This window comes from Rhinopithecus roxellana, chromosome 10 (genome assembly GCF_007565055.1).
Source record: "Rhinopithecus roxellana isolate Shanxi Qingling chromosome 10, ASM756505v1, whole genome shotgun sequence".
Taxonomy (NCBI): domain Eukaryota; kingdom Metazoa; phylum Chordata; class Mammalia; order Primates; family Cercopithecidae; genus Rhinopithecus; species Rhinopithecus roxellana.
Window position 1 is genome coordinate 82,685,426 of NC_044558.1, and position 14,773 is coordinate 82,700,198.

Consider the following 14,773-nt stretch of genomic DNA (forward strand, 5'->3'; position numbering starts at 1 on the left):
CCTGGAGGAAAAAGGCTCTTATGACCTCATGGCGCACTCTCCTGCGTCGCAGTGACGTCATTAATGCGCTCACAAGTCACAGCCCAATCCTAGGGCCCTTCCTCTCCCTTTAGAAGTTCCTACTGTCCCTGATACATTCCACTTCACGCGAGCCGCGACACTTACGTCACGTCCGCCCGCCCAATGATGACGTCACGACCCAGGGCTGGCGTCACGTGCCCCCCCCGCGGGGGGGGGCGGCCCTTGAGGGCGGCGCTTCCGGTCGGCGGAGCCTGGTGACCGGAGGGGTGGCGGCGACCGCCGAGACGCGGGGATGGCGGGCGCTGGGAGCGAAGCTCGGTTCGCCGGGCTGTCGCTGGTGCAGCTCAACGAGCTGCTGGAGGACGAGGGCCAGCTGACGGAGATGGTGCAGAAGATGGAGGAGGTGAGCCGTGCTGAGCTTAAGGCGGTGGCTGTGGGGCCTCGAGCGGGGTTCGCTCCTCGAGCGGTGGCCGGAGGCGGAGGCGACCGCGGCGCCTCCGGTGGTGTTGAGGGACTGGGTTAGAAATGGGGGCGCTTGGGGAGGGGTTCGGGAGCCAGGGAACCGCGACTGGTGCTTAGGCAGGAATAGGGGGCCTGAGAGGGGGTTTGAGGGACTGAGGGGACCGAGACTAGGGCGGAGGCGGGAAAAAGGGTCCTGAGAAGGGGCTTGGGGAGCCGATTGGGAGTCCTGAGACAAGATTTTGCGGGGCTGAGGACTTAAGGCTGGGTCTGAAATGGAGATTAGGGAGCCTGGAATGGGAATTTGGGGACTAGAGTGCTATTGTTGGGTCTAGGCGGGAGAGGACGGAATTGGGATCTGAGATTGGTTTGGCAGGAGGAGGGGAGAGTAATAGGGGCTGAGTCGGAGGCGAGGATTGGGGGTGACTGAGGGGAACCAATAGCTAGATCTGGTAGAGGTTGGGGGGTTTCCTTTGAGAGAAAAGGTTGGGGGCATCTAGGGGGACTGAGGCAGCTATAGGGGATCAGAGTAGGTTTTGGGGGACTGACTAGCCAAATAGGACTCTTAGGAGAGGATTGAGGGTTCCAAGATGGGTTCGGGTGGCCGAGGGTCTGTAGCTGAGTCTGGGAGGTGGTTCTGAGGGGCTTTAAGGGTTGGGCGAGGGTCCCCAGGGTTTGGAGGCAGGAGTCCATGGTCATACCATAGCCAGGGTAAGGTTTGAAGGTTCCATGTATCTAAGGGGTCCCAAGAGTGCCCCTGGAGTCCGACTTCTTTTGAAGTGGCCCCAGCAGACTTATGGGGGTTCGTGGATGGGCCTAAGGGTGGCGACAGGATACATTTTTCTTTAAGGGTTGCCCCCTCCACCGAGGAAGGGAAGGTGGGAAATTTTTTGTGGCTGGCTTTGTACCACTGTGTCCCACTGTGTCTGAGACTAAGAAAGGTTCCTGGAGCTGTTTCAGGAAGAAGATAAAATGGGGGTTTGGGGCTGGCTGCCAACCCTCACCTCTGAGAGTCAAACCCTGCCCAGCCCCTGGAAGGCATGTGCCAGCTCCTGTTTCTGGTTATCTTCCTTCATACCTTGAGGTGTGGCTTGCTCTGGGGTAGCTGACTTCATCCTTGCAGATTTGCAGTGTGTGCTCCCTTTCTCTCAACCAATTTGGACTCATTCTCGGAAAGTCTGATCTTATGGGTCTGGTTCTCCTCCAGGCAGGTGGGCCCAGGCTAATCCCAGCTCTTCCTGGCCTACCTACCACTCCTTTTTGTCTCTGAAGTCTGAGCCTTCCCACACCTACCGTGCTGAGCCTCTCACCCAGGAGCCGGTGTGGGGGCTTTTGGCTTTCTTTCCGAAGAGGGATTGTTCACCAAGCCAGCCCCCTTAAAAGAGAGCTTGTATGGAGGTTGCACATTCAAAATCCCTGGAAAACCCTCAACAGATCATTGTCCGGAGCTACAGAGAGGCCACTGTAGTAAGATGGTATCAGTCTTTCCATTAATACACCCCTTGTATTCATGGGCTTTGTAACTTGGCACATAATAACGTTGCTCCAAGATGCAATTTACCGCGTTTATGGTCTCCATGTGGCACCTTCCATTTTGGAGAATAATAAGTGACAAAATCCATCTTTCTTAGCTGAATGAGTTTCATGTCTCCAAAGAAAAAAATCTTTGCTTAGTTTCTCTGCTTTTCAGTTGCTGGGAGACCTTTTGTTGATTGTCAGCAGGGTTTTTCTGGTTTAATAATAAAATGATAGGTATATTTTTCTACACTTGATCTTAGCCAAAAGGCCGAGAAGCGATGATAGGTATATTTTTCTAATGTGTAACACTGCCTACAAGTTATTTTGGTATATGTGACCATTCCGTTGCAGTAAGAACTGAGTACTGTAGCTTTTTTTTTTTTTTTTTTTTTTTGAGACGGAGTCTCGCTCTGTCGCCCGGGCTGGAGTGCAGTGGCCGGATCTCAGCTCACTGCAAGCTCCGCCTCCCGGGTTCACGCCATTCTCCTGCCTCAGCCTCCCGAGTAGCTGGGACTACAGACGCCCGCCACCTCGCCCGGCTAGTTTTTTGTATTTTTTTGTAGAGATGGGGGTTTCACCGTGTTCGCCAGGATGGTCTCGATCTTCTGACCTCGTGATCCGCCCGTCTCAGCCTCCCAAAGTGCTGGGATTACAGGCTTGAGCCACCGCGCCCAGCCGAGTACTGTAGCTTTGTTGGTGGAACGTTAATAGAAATAAATTGCATTTAGTGGAGGGAAGATTGTGGAAAGAATCAAGTTCATTCTGTTCACTTGGAGGCTGTTAGGGACAACCTCACCTGTTTTCTCTACCTCAGAACCTGGAGATCATTTTTTAAAGAGAAAGGTAAATTCATCTGGCAGGATTTTTTTTTTTTTTTTTTTTTTTTGAGTAAAAGTGACCTTCATACCCGAATACCCAAGAGAAGTATTGAGGCCTGAGTGACTCCACTTGATAAGCCTGCATAATTCACGTTAAATTACTCAGCAGTAGTTTGCTTTTCTGGGTGTAGTGCTTTTAAAACACGGAAGCAACTTGAAAACCAAAATATCTTAGCTCACCTAGGGAGGATCACTGTCAATCCTGTTGTCCTGGTCATGTGTGGTGCCTTTCTCAGGGAATGGGTGTAATGTGAACAACCAAAATTTTTGTTCATGGTAGCTTCACTCACCTGGTAATGCTATGCATTGGCTTATGTTAGGGGTGATTGTGAGACACAATAGAAGAAAATATTTTATGAACTGTCCACTGTTGACCAAATGGAACATTTGCGATGGCGTGTTAAAGAACATTCTGGCTTTGGAATCACACACTCCAGACTGGACTTGGCCGCTTCCCAGCTGTGTGATTGCAGGCAAGTCACTTCACCTGCCTGAGTATCTGTTGGAAAAGGATGACGGTAATACCTATTTTATAGAGTTAGTGTGAGGATCAGGTGAGATAGTGCCTGTTAATACTTAACACAGCCCATCAGTAGGGCTCAATAAAAAGTAATTGCAATAATTAATCACTTGTATTAATAGTTCTCTCTTTCTGAAAGATGACTGACATTCATTAATACCAGATCATCCTGAAAGTTACTAGGATCCCATTTCAAGAATGTTGAGTAAATTATGATTTGCAATTAGCCTAAACAACATTTACCTTTTCCTTGTTTTTTTGTGAAAGGAGCTTGCTCTTTTGCTCAGCTGGAGGGCCGTAGTGCAATCTTGGCTCACTATAACCTCCACCTTCTGGGTTCAAGTGATTCTCGTGCCTCAGCCTCTTGCATAGCTGGGCTCACAGGTGTATGCCATCACACCCAGCTAATTTTTGTATTTTTAGTAGAGACAGGGTTCAACCATGTTGGCCAGGCTGGTCTTGAACTTCTGGCCTCAAGTGACCCATCTGCCTAGGCCTCCCAAAGTGCTGGGATTACACGTGTGAACCACCATGCCTGGCCCCTTTTCCTTTTTTTAAAATTAACTTTTTTTAAGAGATAGTTTTACTCTGTTCCCCAGGCTGGAGTACAGTGGCAAGATCATAACTTACTGTAGCTAGAAACTGTTAGGCTGAAGCGATCCCCCTGCCTTGGCCTCCCAAGTAGCTAGAACTACTGATGCACGCTGACACCAGGTGTATTTATTTATTTATTTATTTTGGAGACAGAGTCTCATTCTGTCACCCAGGCTGTAGTGCAGTGGCGTGATCTCAGCTCACTGCAGCCTCTGCCTCCCGGATTCAAGCGATTCTCCTGCCTCAGCCTCCCGAATAGCTGGGATAACAGGCTCCCGCCAGCACTCCCTGCTAAGTTTTTGTATTTTTAGTAGAGACAGGGTTTCAGCATGTTGGCCAGGCTGGTTTTGAACTCCTGACCTCAGGTTATCCGCCCACCTCGTCCTCCCATAGTGCTAGAATTACAGACATGAGCCACTGCACCCCACTGCCACCAGCTAATTTTTTATTTTTGTTTTTTTGTAGAGATGGGGTCTTGTTATGTTGCCTCTTGAATTCCTGGCCCTAAACCATCCTGCTGCCTTGGTTTCCCAAAGTGCTGGGATTACAGGCATGAGCCACCATGCCCATCCAAACATTCACCTTTCTGTGGTCAAAATGAGTATGTATTTGAGTAGGTATAGGATGAAATGGTAAATAAAACAGACCTTTCACAGAGTAGAATCTCTTAACCTGAACCGAAGGATTTCTTTCTTTTTTTTTTCTAATTGGCGGAAGGAAGTGTTTTAAATTGTAGAGTAAGGCTTCTTTAAGCCTGAGGGGATGTTTTGTGGCGGCTGGAAAATGTGGCTAGGTTTTGAAGGCATTGGCTGTTAGGTTTAAGTGCAGCTGTTCATTAGGCTTCACTTACATTGTTGTAATTGTGGCCTGTGAGTTTCAGTGCAGTTTAAGTAGTGAATATGATTTCGGAGCTACAGTCCTCATTTTCTGGGCTTGTGTGTCAGTTTCTCTCTTCCTGTTCCTCCTGTTCATTATGCAATTCCCTAAATGTAGTATATCCTGCATGATCTTATGCTCTTGCCTGTGCTGCAGGCTGATGTTTCATATGCATGTATTTTATTTTTATTTAAAGTTATTTTTACATGGCAGTGGAATGCGCCTTCATCTGCCCACATTAACCCCATTGGACTTGCAGGGCACTCCCTTAAAAGGAACTGTCGCTTACGGGATTAGGCAACTAAACCGGACCTCTTGAATCACTTCTTCACTGTGCTTTCTGAGGAAGTGCTGATTGGTTGCTGCTGACTAAAGATTCCACTAACGATTCAAATTGGGGATCTTTGTTCCCATGGCTTGAAAATGCCCATGCCCGTGTGAAAAAATGCTGAGGGTCTGAAAGACAGATTGTTTTGTAGAAAGTAAAGAGCTCTGGTCTGGAAGAAGCTGTTTCCCTAAGGCGTGTTCCGGTGTGATTTGTGTGTGGGGCTGAAAGCTACTGCATGAATCATAATGGCTCATTGAAACGTATTGACCTTGCTTTAAATCCAGGGACCGGCTCCTGAACACTCTGAATCCTGGTGAGACTGTATTTTAGAAGCTAAGATTTGCACTCCGAGTATAATACTACTGGAGTTTTTTATCCATGTTGTATAATCATTATGTACGTATAAAGGCTTCAACTTTTACGTTTAAATCTTTTCCATGGACCTTTTACGTGAGTAAAAAATTACTGTGCCTAGGAATAGTACTGAAGTTCAGTTGTATGCCAGTTTATCGGTAAGTGAAGCATCAAGATTTCATGGAAAGCACGGAGCTGAGTTGTGTGACCTTCTTTAAGTGACTTAAACCCTTGCTTCAGTTTCCTCAACTGTAAAGGAAGGATAATATGCCTGCCTTTCAGGGTACTTGTAAGGCTAAATGTCACAACAGAAGTGGTACAGAAGAAGCATTCAGTAGAGGCCAGCTCCCTTTTTTTTAAGATGCAATTTTCAGAATATGTAGACTAGCTTAGATGAAATTTGATCAATTTATTTAGTTGCTCTTGTGCATTTGCTAAAAGTGCAGTGGGGGTGGCATCCCACAGTGGTCGGAGTCAGAACTGGCTTTTGATACCAGCAGTGTGACCTTTTGACGAGTATTTAGTCTTTTTAATTGTAGTTACCTCACTGGAAATTAAGGAGAAAATAACAATAACTTTTTCATAGCATTGTTGGGTAGATTAAATGAAATCAGTATGTAAGCTGCCTAATACCGTACTTAGCACAGAGTGAACACTTGGTAGATAGTTATTGTTAGCTAAAAGGCATGGTCTCCTTGATGCCCAAATGGAAGATTCCATTTCAGTTCCACAGCTATTGCACACTTCCATGTGCAGGACATTGTAAAGGATAGATACACAAGTGGGACATAGTCCCTAGGTTATAATTTGGGAATAAACTAAATACAGAGATGTCTACAATACAAGAGGGAATAGGGAGTTTCAGTTAGATGAAGTGCTCTAGAGGAGGATGGTGGTGATGTTGGCATAATAATGTGAATGTACTCAGTGCCGCTGAACTGTCAATTGTTCTCTTAAAAATGGTTACGATGGAGGCCGGGCGCGGTGGCTCAAGCCTGTAATCCCAGCACTTTGGGAGGCCGAGACGGGCGGATCACGAGGTCAGGAGATCGAGACCATCCTGGCTAACACGGTGAAACCCCGTCTCTACTAAAAATACAAAAAACTAGCCGGGCGAGGTGGCGGGCGCCTGTAGTCCCAGCTACTCGGGAGGCTGAGGCAGGAGAATGGCGTAAACCCGGGAGGCGGAGCTTGCAGTGAGCTGAGATCCGGCCACTGCACTCCAGCCCGGGCGAAAGAGCGAGACTCCGTCTCAAAAAAAAAAAAAAAAAATGGTTACGATGGAAAATTTTATGCATATTTTACCACAGTTTTTTTTTTAAAAAAGAGAATAAGAAAAAGGCCAGGCTGGGTGCAGTGGATGTAATCTTAGCACTTTGGAAGGCCGAGGTGGGAAGATTACTTAAGCCCAGTAGTTTGAGACCAATCTGGGCAATATGGCAAAACTCCATCTCTCCAAAAAATAAAAAAATTAGCCAGGCATCGTGGCACACACCTGTAGTCCCAGATATTCCAGAGGCTGAGGTGGGAGAATTGCCTGAGCCTGGGAGGTTGAGGCTGTGGTGAGCCATGATCATGCCACTGCACTTTAGCCTGGGTGACAGAGTGAGACTGTAAAAAAAAAAAAAAAAAGCCAGATGTGAATTCTAAATGACATTGAAGTTCAGATGTAAAAGCTCTCTGGCTGCGTTATGTTTCTGATGCAAGAGGCAGACTTTGTTTTCTTTTTTTGTTGTTTTTTAACTTACATCCCCACAAAACAAGAGACAGACTTTGATAGGTAGGTAAGCATTAAGAAAATAAATTATTAAATAGGTTAATATCTACCAGAGGACACAGAGAATAAGGAACATTGTGTACCTGCCACCCAGCTGAGGAAGTAAACACTGCCAACCAGTGGAACCTCCCGCCTCGTGCTCTGCCCTCAGTGTGCTCTTCCCCATGCCCACTGTCGTGAATTAGTTATTTCTCTAAGTAGGTCTTTGATGGACAAAAATGGGGGCTTGGGAGGAAGTGACACAGGCACAGAGGCAGGAAAGCAGGGACGGGTTGTCCGGCGAGCGAGTTCTCGTCTACTTTGGCCAGATGGCACGTACTTGTGTGTAGAGAAATGACAAGAAATAGGGCTGGTGAGGGAGAGTGTCAGGGTGTGCGCCCCGTGGTGGTTAATTTAGGAGGAAACGGGGAGCTTCGTGACCATTTTGGAGCAGAGAAGCAGTCGGGTGAAACTGCTTTTTTTGTGTGTGTCTGTGAGACGGAGTTTCACTCTTGTTGTCCGGGCTGGAGCGCAATGGCGCAATCTCGGCTCACCGCAACCTCTGCCTCCCGGGTTCAAGCAATTCTCCTGCCTCAGCCTCCCGAGTAGCTGGGATTACAGGCACGCGCCACTACGCCTGGCTCATTTTGTATTTTTAATAGAGACGGGGTTTCTCCACGTTTATCAGGCTGGTCTAGAACTCCTGACCTCAGGTGATCCGCCCATCTTGGCCTCCCAAAGTGCTGGGATTACAGGCGAGAGCCACCACTCCCGGCCTGAAACTGATCTTTAGGAAGGTTAATCTGGCAGCAGAGCGTGAGTTGGCTTGACGTGGCAGGACCAGGTTGGCTTCGGAAATGGAGGTTAGGAAGAAATTAGGATTTGAGCTAGGGCTCTGGGAGAGGTATTCGGACCAGCTGGCCAGACTCCCTTTCTCATGTCCCTTCTCTTGCTGACCTTCCGAAGTGCTTTTCCCACCTCAATCACAAGCACATGGTCCCTTAGCTTCTTTGTATACCTCTCCTGTGGCATTTGACACACATTTTATAAGTCACTTCCCTGTGTCTCCCACTGGCTTGGGTGCTGCATTTTGTCATGTTTGTCTTTTTGTCCTTGGCACTCAGCACAGTGCCTGGCACCCAGGATGTGCCCGGTTAGTGCTGCTGAGTGAGTGGTAATAACCGGGCTTCAAGTGGAAGTGAGTAGGAGATGGGGCTCTGGTGAGCGGGGAGGGGAGGGGCAGTAGGGGTGCAGGAAGGATGGAGTCATTGAGGCCGGGTTAGGCTGAGCATGAGGGATGGGCAGGGCTCTGTCCCGCAGGCAGTTGGAGTGTGGTTCTGGAGCTCAGGGAGAATGCTCTGCTTGGTGATAGAAATTCGAGCCACTCTCCTCCAAGTGCTTGTGGAAATCAAGAAGAATATAAAAGTTTGAAAGGCCACTAGGAGCTATTAGTGGGCTGGGAGAAGGAAAGAGGTGCCATGGAAGGGATTGGAGAAACGAGAGAAACAAGTTGGATGACCTAACATCCTGTTAGAGACTGGCCTGAAGAGGAACCCAGAAGTAGATTGCACTTGTTTGACCCTCACCGGTCGGTTGTATGCAGAGTGGTTGTGCTCTTGAGCTGAGGAAGGCCAGCCTTGTTGCCTGTTTGGCTTCGATTACAGTATTTGTAGCAGAATGTTGCTATTCATGCCAAGTATGCAGTGGGAGGTGATCTAGAGACCGCGTGTAAGCCACTCGTAGGTAATCACTGGCGCTCAGAACATGCCCAGACAAGAGTTCTCGTTGGTTTATTTCCTTCCCCAGCTATGTGAGTTTTCAAATTTCATCATTGGAAATGATGTCTTACCCAGTGATACAAAAGCAGAGGAAGGGTCTTTGTAGAATTTCTTCCAAGCGAAGAATGAAAGTAGAGAGGTGACTTAGCTTAGCTTTGTTGTCTCTAGAATACATTACAGTGTGTCAAGGGAAAGCTTTTCAAAGTATTTGTCATGAATTGTGAGAAACATTGTTCATTACTTTGTCAAAGAGTTTATGTGAAAAGTGGATATTTGAATAATTTGTTATATTTCAAACAGCGTTATAGCTAATGCTTCTTTTAAATCAAACCTTTTATTATATCCAAGGTTAACTAATGGCACCTCGAGGTTATATTTATATCTGCAGCCCAGTGTCTAGGATAGTAGAGGAACATAGTGCTAATTAATGTTTGTCATCAGCGCTGGGTGTGGTGGCTCACACCTGTATATCCAGCTTCTCCGAAGGCTGAGGTGGGAAGATCTCTTGAGCCCCACGAGTTGGAGACCAGCCTGGATGACATAGTGAGATCCTGTCTCTTAAAAAAAAAAAAAAAAAAAGTGGGCTAAAATGTTTGCCATCAAACAGCAGTTTTCATTAATGTGACCATGACTGAGGTCAGGAAGTTTATTCATGTACCCAGCCTTTGCGGAGCACCAGTGATGTGCCACTTGGGGGATGTGAAACCAGTAAACCACATAGTTTTCATCATTTAGGATCATGCAGGTGTACAGGGTACCCGTGAAACCCAGTAGTGAGGCCAACATGCTGGTGGGGGGAGATCCAGTAAGCCTTTGGAAGGGGGGGGTCAGCAGGGAGTGTTTCCTGGAGAAGATGAATGACTCATAAGTTGTGATTCAGAGAATGAGTTAAGAGTTAGCCAGGTAATGAGGGAGAAGGGCTCCCAGGCATATGGGAGGAACAAAGGCACTTAGGGAAGAAGCTGGGACAGAGGGAGAGTGTGTGTGTGTGCACAGGAATATTACAAGCATTGCTGGAGGGACCAGGGCAGGGCGTAGTGGGGGCTGAGGCCCAAGAGGCAGCCAGGGACCAGATGGCCTCATAAGCCCTGTTAAGGAGCTTGGGCTTGATCCTCTAGGCAGGGAGCCGTTGGAGGATTTAAGCCAGGGAGTGCTGCGGTTGGTCACACTCACTATTTATGTAGATGAATCTGGCAGACAGGGGAAGGATGGATTTGAGGGGATGAGATTAGAAAGCTGGGATATGAGTTAGGAGGCTGAAAGATGGTTGAGAAAAATGATCTTTGGGCAGCTGAGATAACTGACTTCAAGGACACATACTGGACTCGTAGCAGAGCCTGCTGAGTCTTGCTTTGCTCACAGTTCAAATAATTCACTTAGTCATATGGTTTATCTACCAGTGGCAAATGTTAAGACTAGGGAAAAACTAGAAGAGCCAGTAACATCATCAAGAAATAAGTGACAGAAAGAGGAGGCAAAAGTCATAAAAGCTGCACAAAAATTGGAAAGTTAACTGTTGAGGCATCGCGGTTAAGACAGGATTTGGGTTGCTAGGAAACTTTGGGGCAAGTATTTAACCTTCCTAAATGTCAATTTACTCCTCTTTAAAATGGGAGTTAGTAGTACCATCCTTATTGAGTTATTCTGGGGATTAAATCAGATAATGTGTATAAACTGCTTTACACCATGCCTGGCAAGAAAAAGAACCCAGTAAGTGGAAGCTGTTGCTGTGAATACATTGTGTGGCTGTTTGACTAGGGCAGTGTTTCCCTTAGATCTCTAATTTTGTGGATGTTAATTGTATTATAATTACATTAAAAAGAGTTCCATGGTAAATAAATTTGGGAATTAAAGAGGGGTTTGTGTTTTGTTTTTTTTGAGACAGGGTCTCACTCTGTTGCCCAGGCTAGAGTGTGGTGGCATGACCATAGTTCACTACAGCCTCCATCAAATGAGTCTCCTGAGTAACTGGGATTACAGGCGCTTGCCAGTATGCCTGGCTAACTTTTTTGATTTTTGGTGTAGATGAGGTCTTACTATCGTTGCCTAGGCTGGTCTCAAACTCCTGAGCTCAAGCAGTCCTTCTACCTTCGCCTCTCAAGTGTTGGGATTGTAGGCGTGAGCCAACACACCGGCCAAGAGGGGTTTTATTTTGTTTCTTCTGCTAGAGTGTGTGGTGAAGTTCCAGAGGGGCAGCTTACACAGTATTTCTCATTCACACTCGATTGCAGAGCTCTTAGAAAAGCTCACAGGACTGGGTCCTTGGGGGCACACTTTGGCAGGTGCTTATTTAGGGGAGAAGCATACCCGGCTGCCTCCATAGCCCGAGGGCATTGCTCTCTCAGAGCCAGCACCACAGTGACTTGATATTCATCCTGACAATTCTAGATCCTCAAGGAAAGCTACCTTAGTTCATGTACTCTGTTTAATAAGGCAGGGAAGTATAATAGTATGTTTTATTTCTGATCCCAACTAATCAAACTTTTAAAAATAATATTTTTTACATGTTTATTATAGAAAATTTGGAAAATACAGAAGTCCATAGAGAAGTGTAATCACATCATATCACTACCCAGAGATAAACAGTTAAAGCATTTAAGTTTTTTTCCTTTGTTGTTTCCTTTTGGGATGATTTTTAAGAGTTTTTGTAGAGGTTTTTGTTTGACTTTAACCTAAAGTTATACTCTGGGTATTTTCTTATTTTTTAAATGAGAGTATTCTTACATGACATGATTTTTAACAACTACATGATATTTCATGTGGATTATATCATTTATATAACCATTCCTTTATTGGATATTTAGGCACTTTTTTGCTGTCATAAATTATAATGCAGTTAACATCTTTGAAATGTGTTTAAAACAAATCTGTTAAAGTAATCAACATTTAAACTTTTTTTTTGTCTTAAGTGTCTAGGCAGTTTTTAGGTAAAATATCTGATCCCTTATATGAGATATGATTATATAGGTTTTTCATTATGAAATTTCAGTGGAGTAATCTCAACAGATTCTCTTTTGACTAATCCCTTTCCCTACCCACAGACTGAAAACAAAATTTCATTATTAGAATAGCATTTTCTCATTTAAACAGAATAGAAGATGAGTAATTGGAGTCATGTGAGAGTTAAATTTTATCTGTTGAACCAAATTCCAGGTCAGGTGTTGGAAAGTTCATGTCATGATGTATTTTAAATGTAAAAACAAAATTGTCAAAAGATACAGTCTTAATAAACGTAAATCCAGGGTCCACCTGGATAGGCACTTTCTTATTTGCACCTGTGTAAAGACTAGTCCGAAGAATTCTTAGACATGAATTTCCAGAAATCGTGGTAAAAAGGATATAAGAGATGAGGGGGAAAAAAACAAACCAAACAAACCAACCCTAAGCTCTTCCTAAACAAATGAATGCTTTGGTCGTTGGTCCTGGCCAGAAACTATTAATAAGAAAATCAGAATTTAGGAATTCTGTCTTCCATAAGCTGCTTTTTTTTGGAATGGGAGGGGAGTAGAAGCTATTAACTGACACCCCTCATGGTCATGTGGTCATGACTAGGTGTCTGGATGTTTCTGCTCCGACACTGGAATCTCATACTTACACAGGGTCAAATGTGTTCACTCCCAGATGTGTTCATTCTGGTTTTCTTATAGTAATTCTGTGATTTCATTAAATCCTCGGGCAACTGATGAACCATGAGTGCAAGGAGAAAGTTATTTCTACAAAAACTGTCAACTGAGTGCTTTGGAAAGCATTGATATGAATTGATTCTCTTGAAAGAAAACTTGGTGGTGCATTAGTTGTGGGCTAGATAGGGGGAAAGTGGAAGAATTCCCAAAGGATTCTGCCCTCTGATTGCTTATCCAGTGTCCAGTTCTCACCCCACATGAAAAGACCTGGTCTATTTGAAAAAGAACTTTTGGAACTTGAACTAGTGGACCCATTCTCTTAAGAAAAGACCTTTACCTTAAATAAAACATTGACAATAGATCTTTAAAATGTTTAGTGTGTGCTTTAACCAAACTGCTCAGTTACAGGCCCTAACTGGTTCTGATGACGTGGAGTGGAGGGCCCCGCTGTGCATTTCCTGGCCATTACTGCTGAGATTCTAGTTCAGAAGGTCTAGGATAGGGCCAAGGGACAAAGGCAGTTAACTTTGTGATCCGTGTGGGTGTCCCATCTTGTCTTCTGATCCTCACTCCTGCCCTCCTCCATCCAAGGTCTCCAGTTATTCTAAAGCCAGTTAGGACATTTTATAACATGTGCCAGTTACCAGAACCATTCACACCTGTTACTATATTTATTTATTACTGACACCATTATCCACATAATAAGTCCAAGAAGAAGGGAGAGCTTGTTTTTCCTCTGGGTCTTAGAAAATAAGTCTTCTGGCCGGGCGCTGTGGCTCACGTCTGTAATCCCAGCACTTTGGGGAGGCCAAGGCGGGCGGATCACGAGGTCAAGAGATTGAGACTATCCTGGCCAACATGGTGAAACCCCATCTCTACTAAAAATACAAAAATCAGCTGGGTATTGTGGCGCACGCCTGTAGTTCCAGTTACTCCGGAGGCTGAGGCTGGTTGAACCTGGGAGGCAGAGGTTGTGGTGAGCTGAGATCGTGCCACTGCACTCCAGCCTAGTGACAGGAGTGAGACTCTGTCTCAAAAAGAAAAAAAAAAATGTCTTCTAGGAAAAACCAAACCCATCCCTGGTAAGTTGTGCCTGCCAGCCCTAGAAACTGTCAAGTGTGTCACTTTCCATCTTCCCTAGGAATAGTCCATTTATTTTTGAGCCTAGCTTTTTGTGTTTCTGTGGTTAGCTGCACTTAGACATACCAATTTGTAGACTCACGTTGGCTACATATGGAGGGGATCGTTTGAGTCTAGATGCCACTGTCTGCTCGTTTTTGAGGGAAGCAAGTTTTCTTTCAAGAAGGATTTTGATGTCTCTGATAAAAATAGCTATCTTTATCAATCTAATAGTTGGAAGTTAGAGGTTCTGTGTGTTGAGTGCGTTGTTTGGTGGAACATTCGATAAGCAGCTGGTAAGTTTCCTTCCTGAGTGGGCTGTAGCCTTGGAGATGGTTTCACACAGCCCCCAGGATTGTCATATTTTAGGACTGTTTCATAATGTTCTCCGATTCTTTAACTTTATTTCTGTATTTTCAGATCTTTAAATTTTGTCAACATGTTAAATAGTCCAACTCTGCAACTGTTTTTTTCAGTAAAACTGAAGATTTGAATTGAATTAAGCCACATTAATGTGTTTACAGCACATCTGTGGGACACCGTAGGCTTGGATTACAGGGTTCACCCGAAGGCCGGAGTTCAGGTGGAGACTGGTGAAATTAGTTTGTCATTGGGAATATCTTTCTACTGAATGAAGGTGAATTTGGGCTTTTAAGTAACCTAGTCTTTAATGTAAAGCCCAAACTCAAATTGCATGTTACTTTGGTGAAATTTACCTTGAAATTAGTTGGTACGATAAATCAAATATAGTGAAATGAAAAGAGATGCAGTTAACCTAGCTGAATATATGGCAGCCTTTCTTTTTCAAACCTAACCCATAAGCCTGCTGCATTTAAGGTCTTTTTTTTTTTTTTTTTTTTTTTTTTTTTTTGAGGCGGAGTCTCGCTCTGTCGCCCGGACTGGAGTACAGTGGCCAGATCTCAGCTCACTGCAAGCTCCGCCTCCCGGG

At 45.2% G+C, this 14,773-nt stretch overlaps 1 protein-coding gene and 1 pseudogene across 1 annotated transcript in view; one reads left to right on the forward strand and one right to left on the reverse strand.

Moving 5' to 3' along the window:
* The first annotated feature begins 210 nt into the window (after positions 1-210).
* The window catches only part of VPS37B (VPS37B subunit of ESCRT-I), a 33,531-nt gene continuing 18,968 nt past the window's right edge, over positions 211-14,773 (forward strand). The window contains exon 1 of the mRNA XM_010368371.2: positions 211-424. Within this exon, the coding sequence (XP_010366673.1) occupies positions 314-424 (111 nt within the window). The 5' untranslated portion in view covers positions 211-313. The remainder of the gene's footprint in view (positions 425-14,773) is intronic.
* Positions 2,201-2,278, reverse strand: LOC115900240 (annotated as a pseudogene).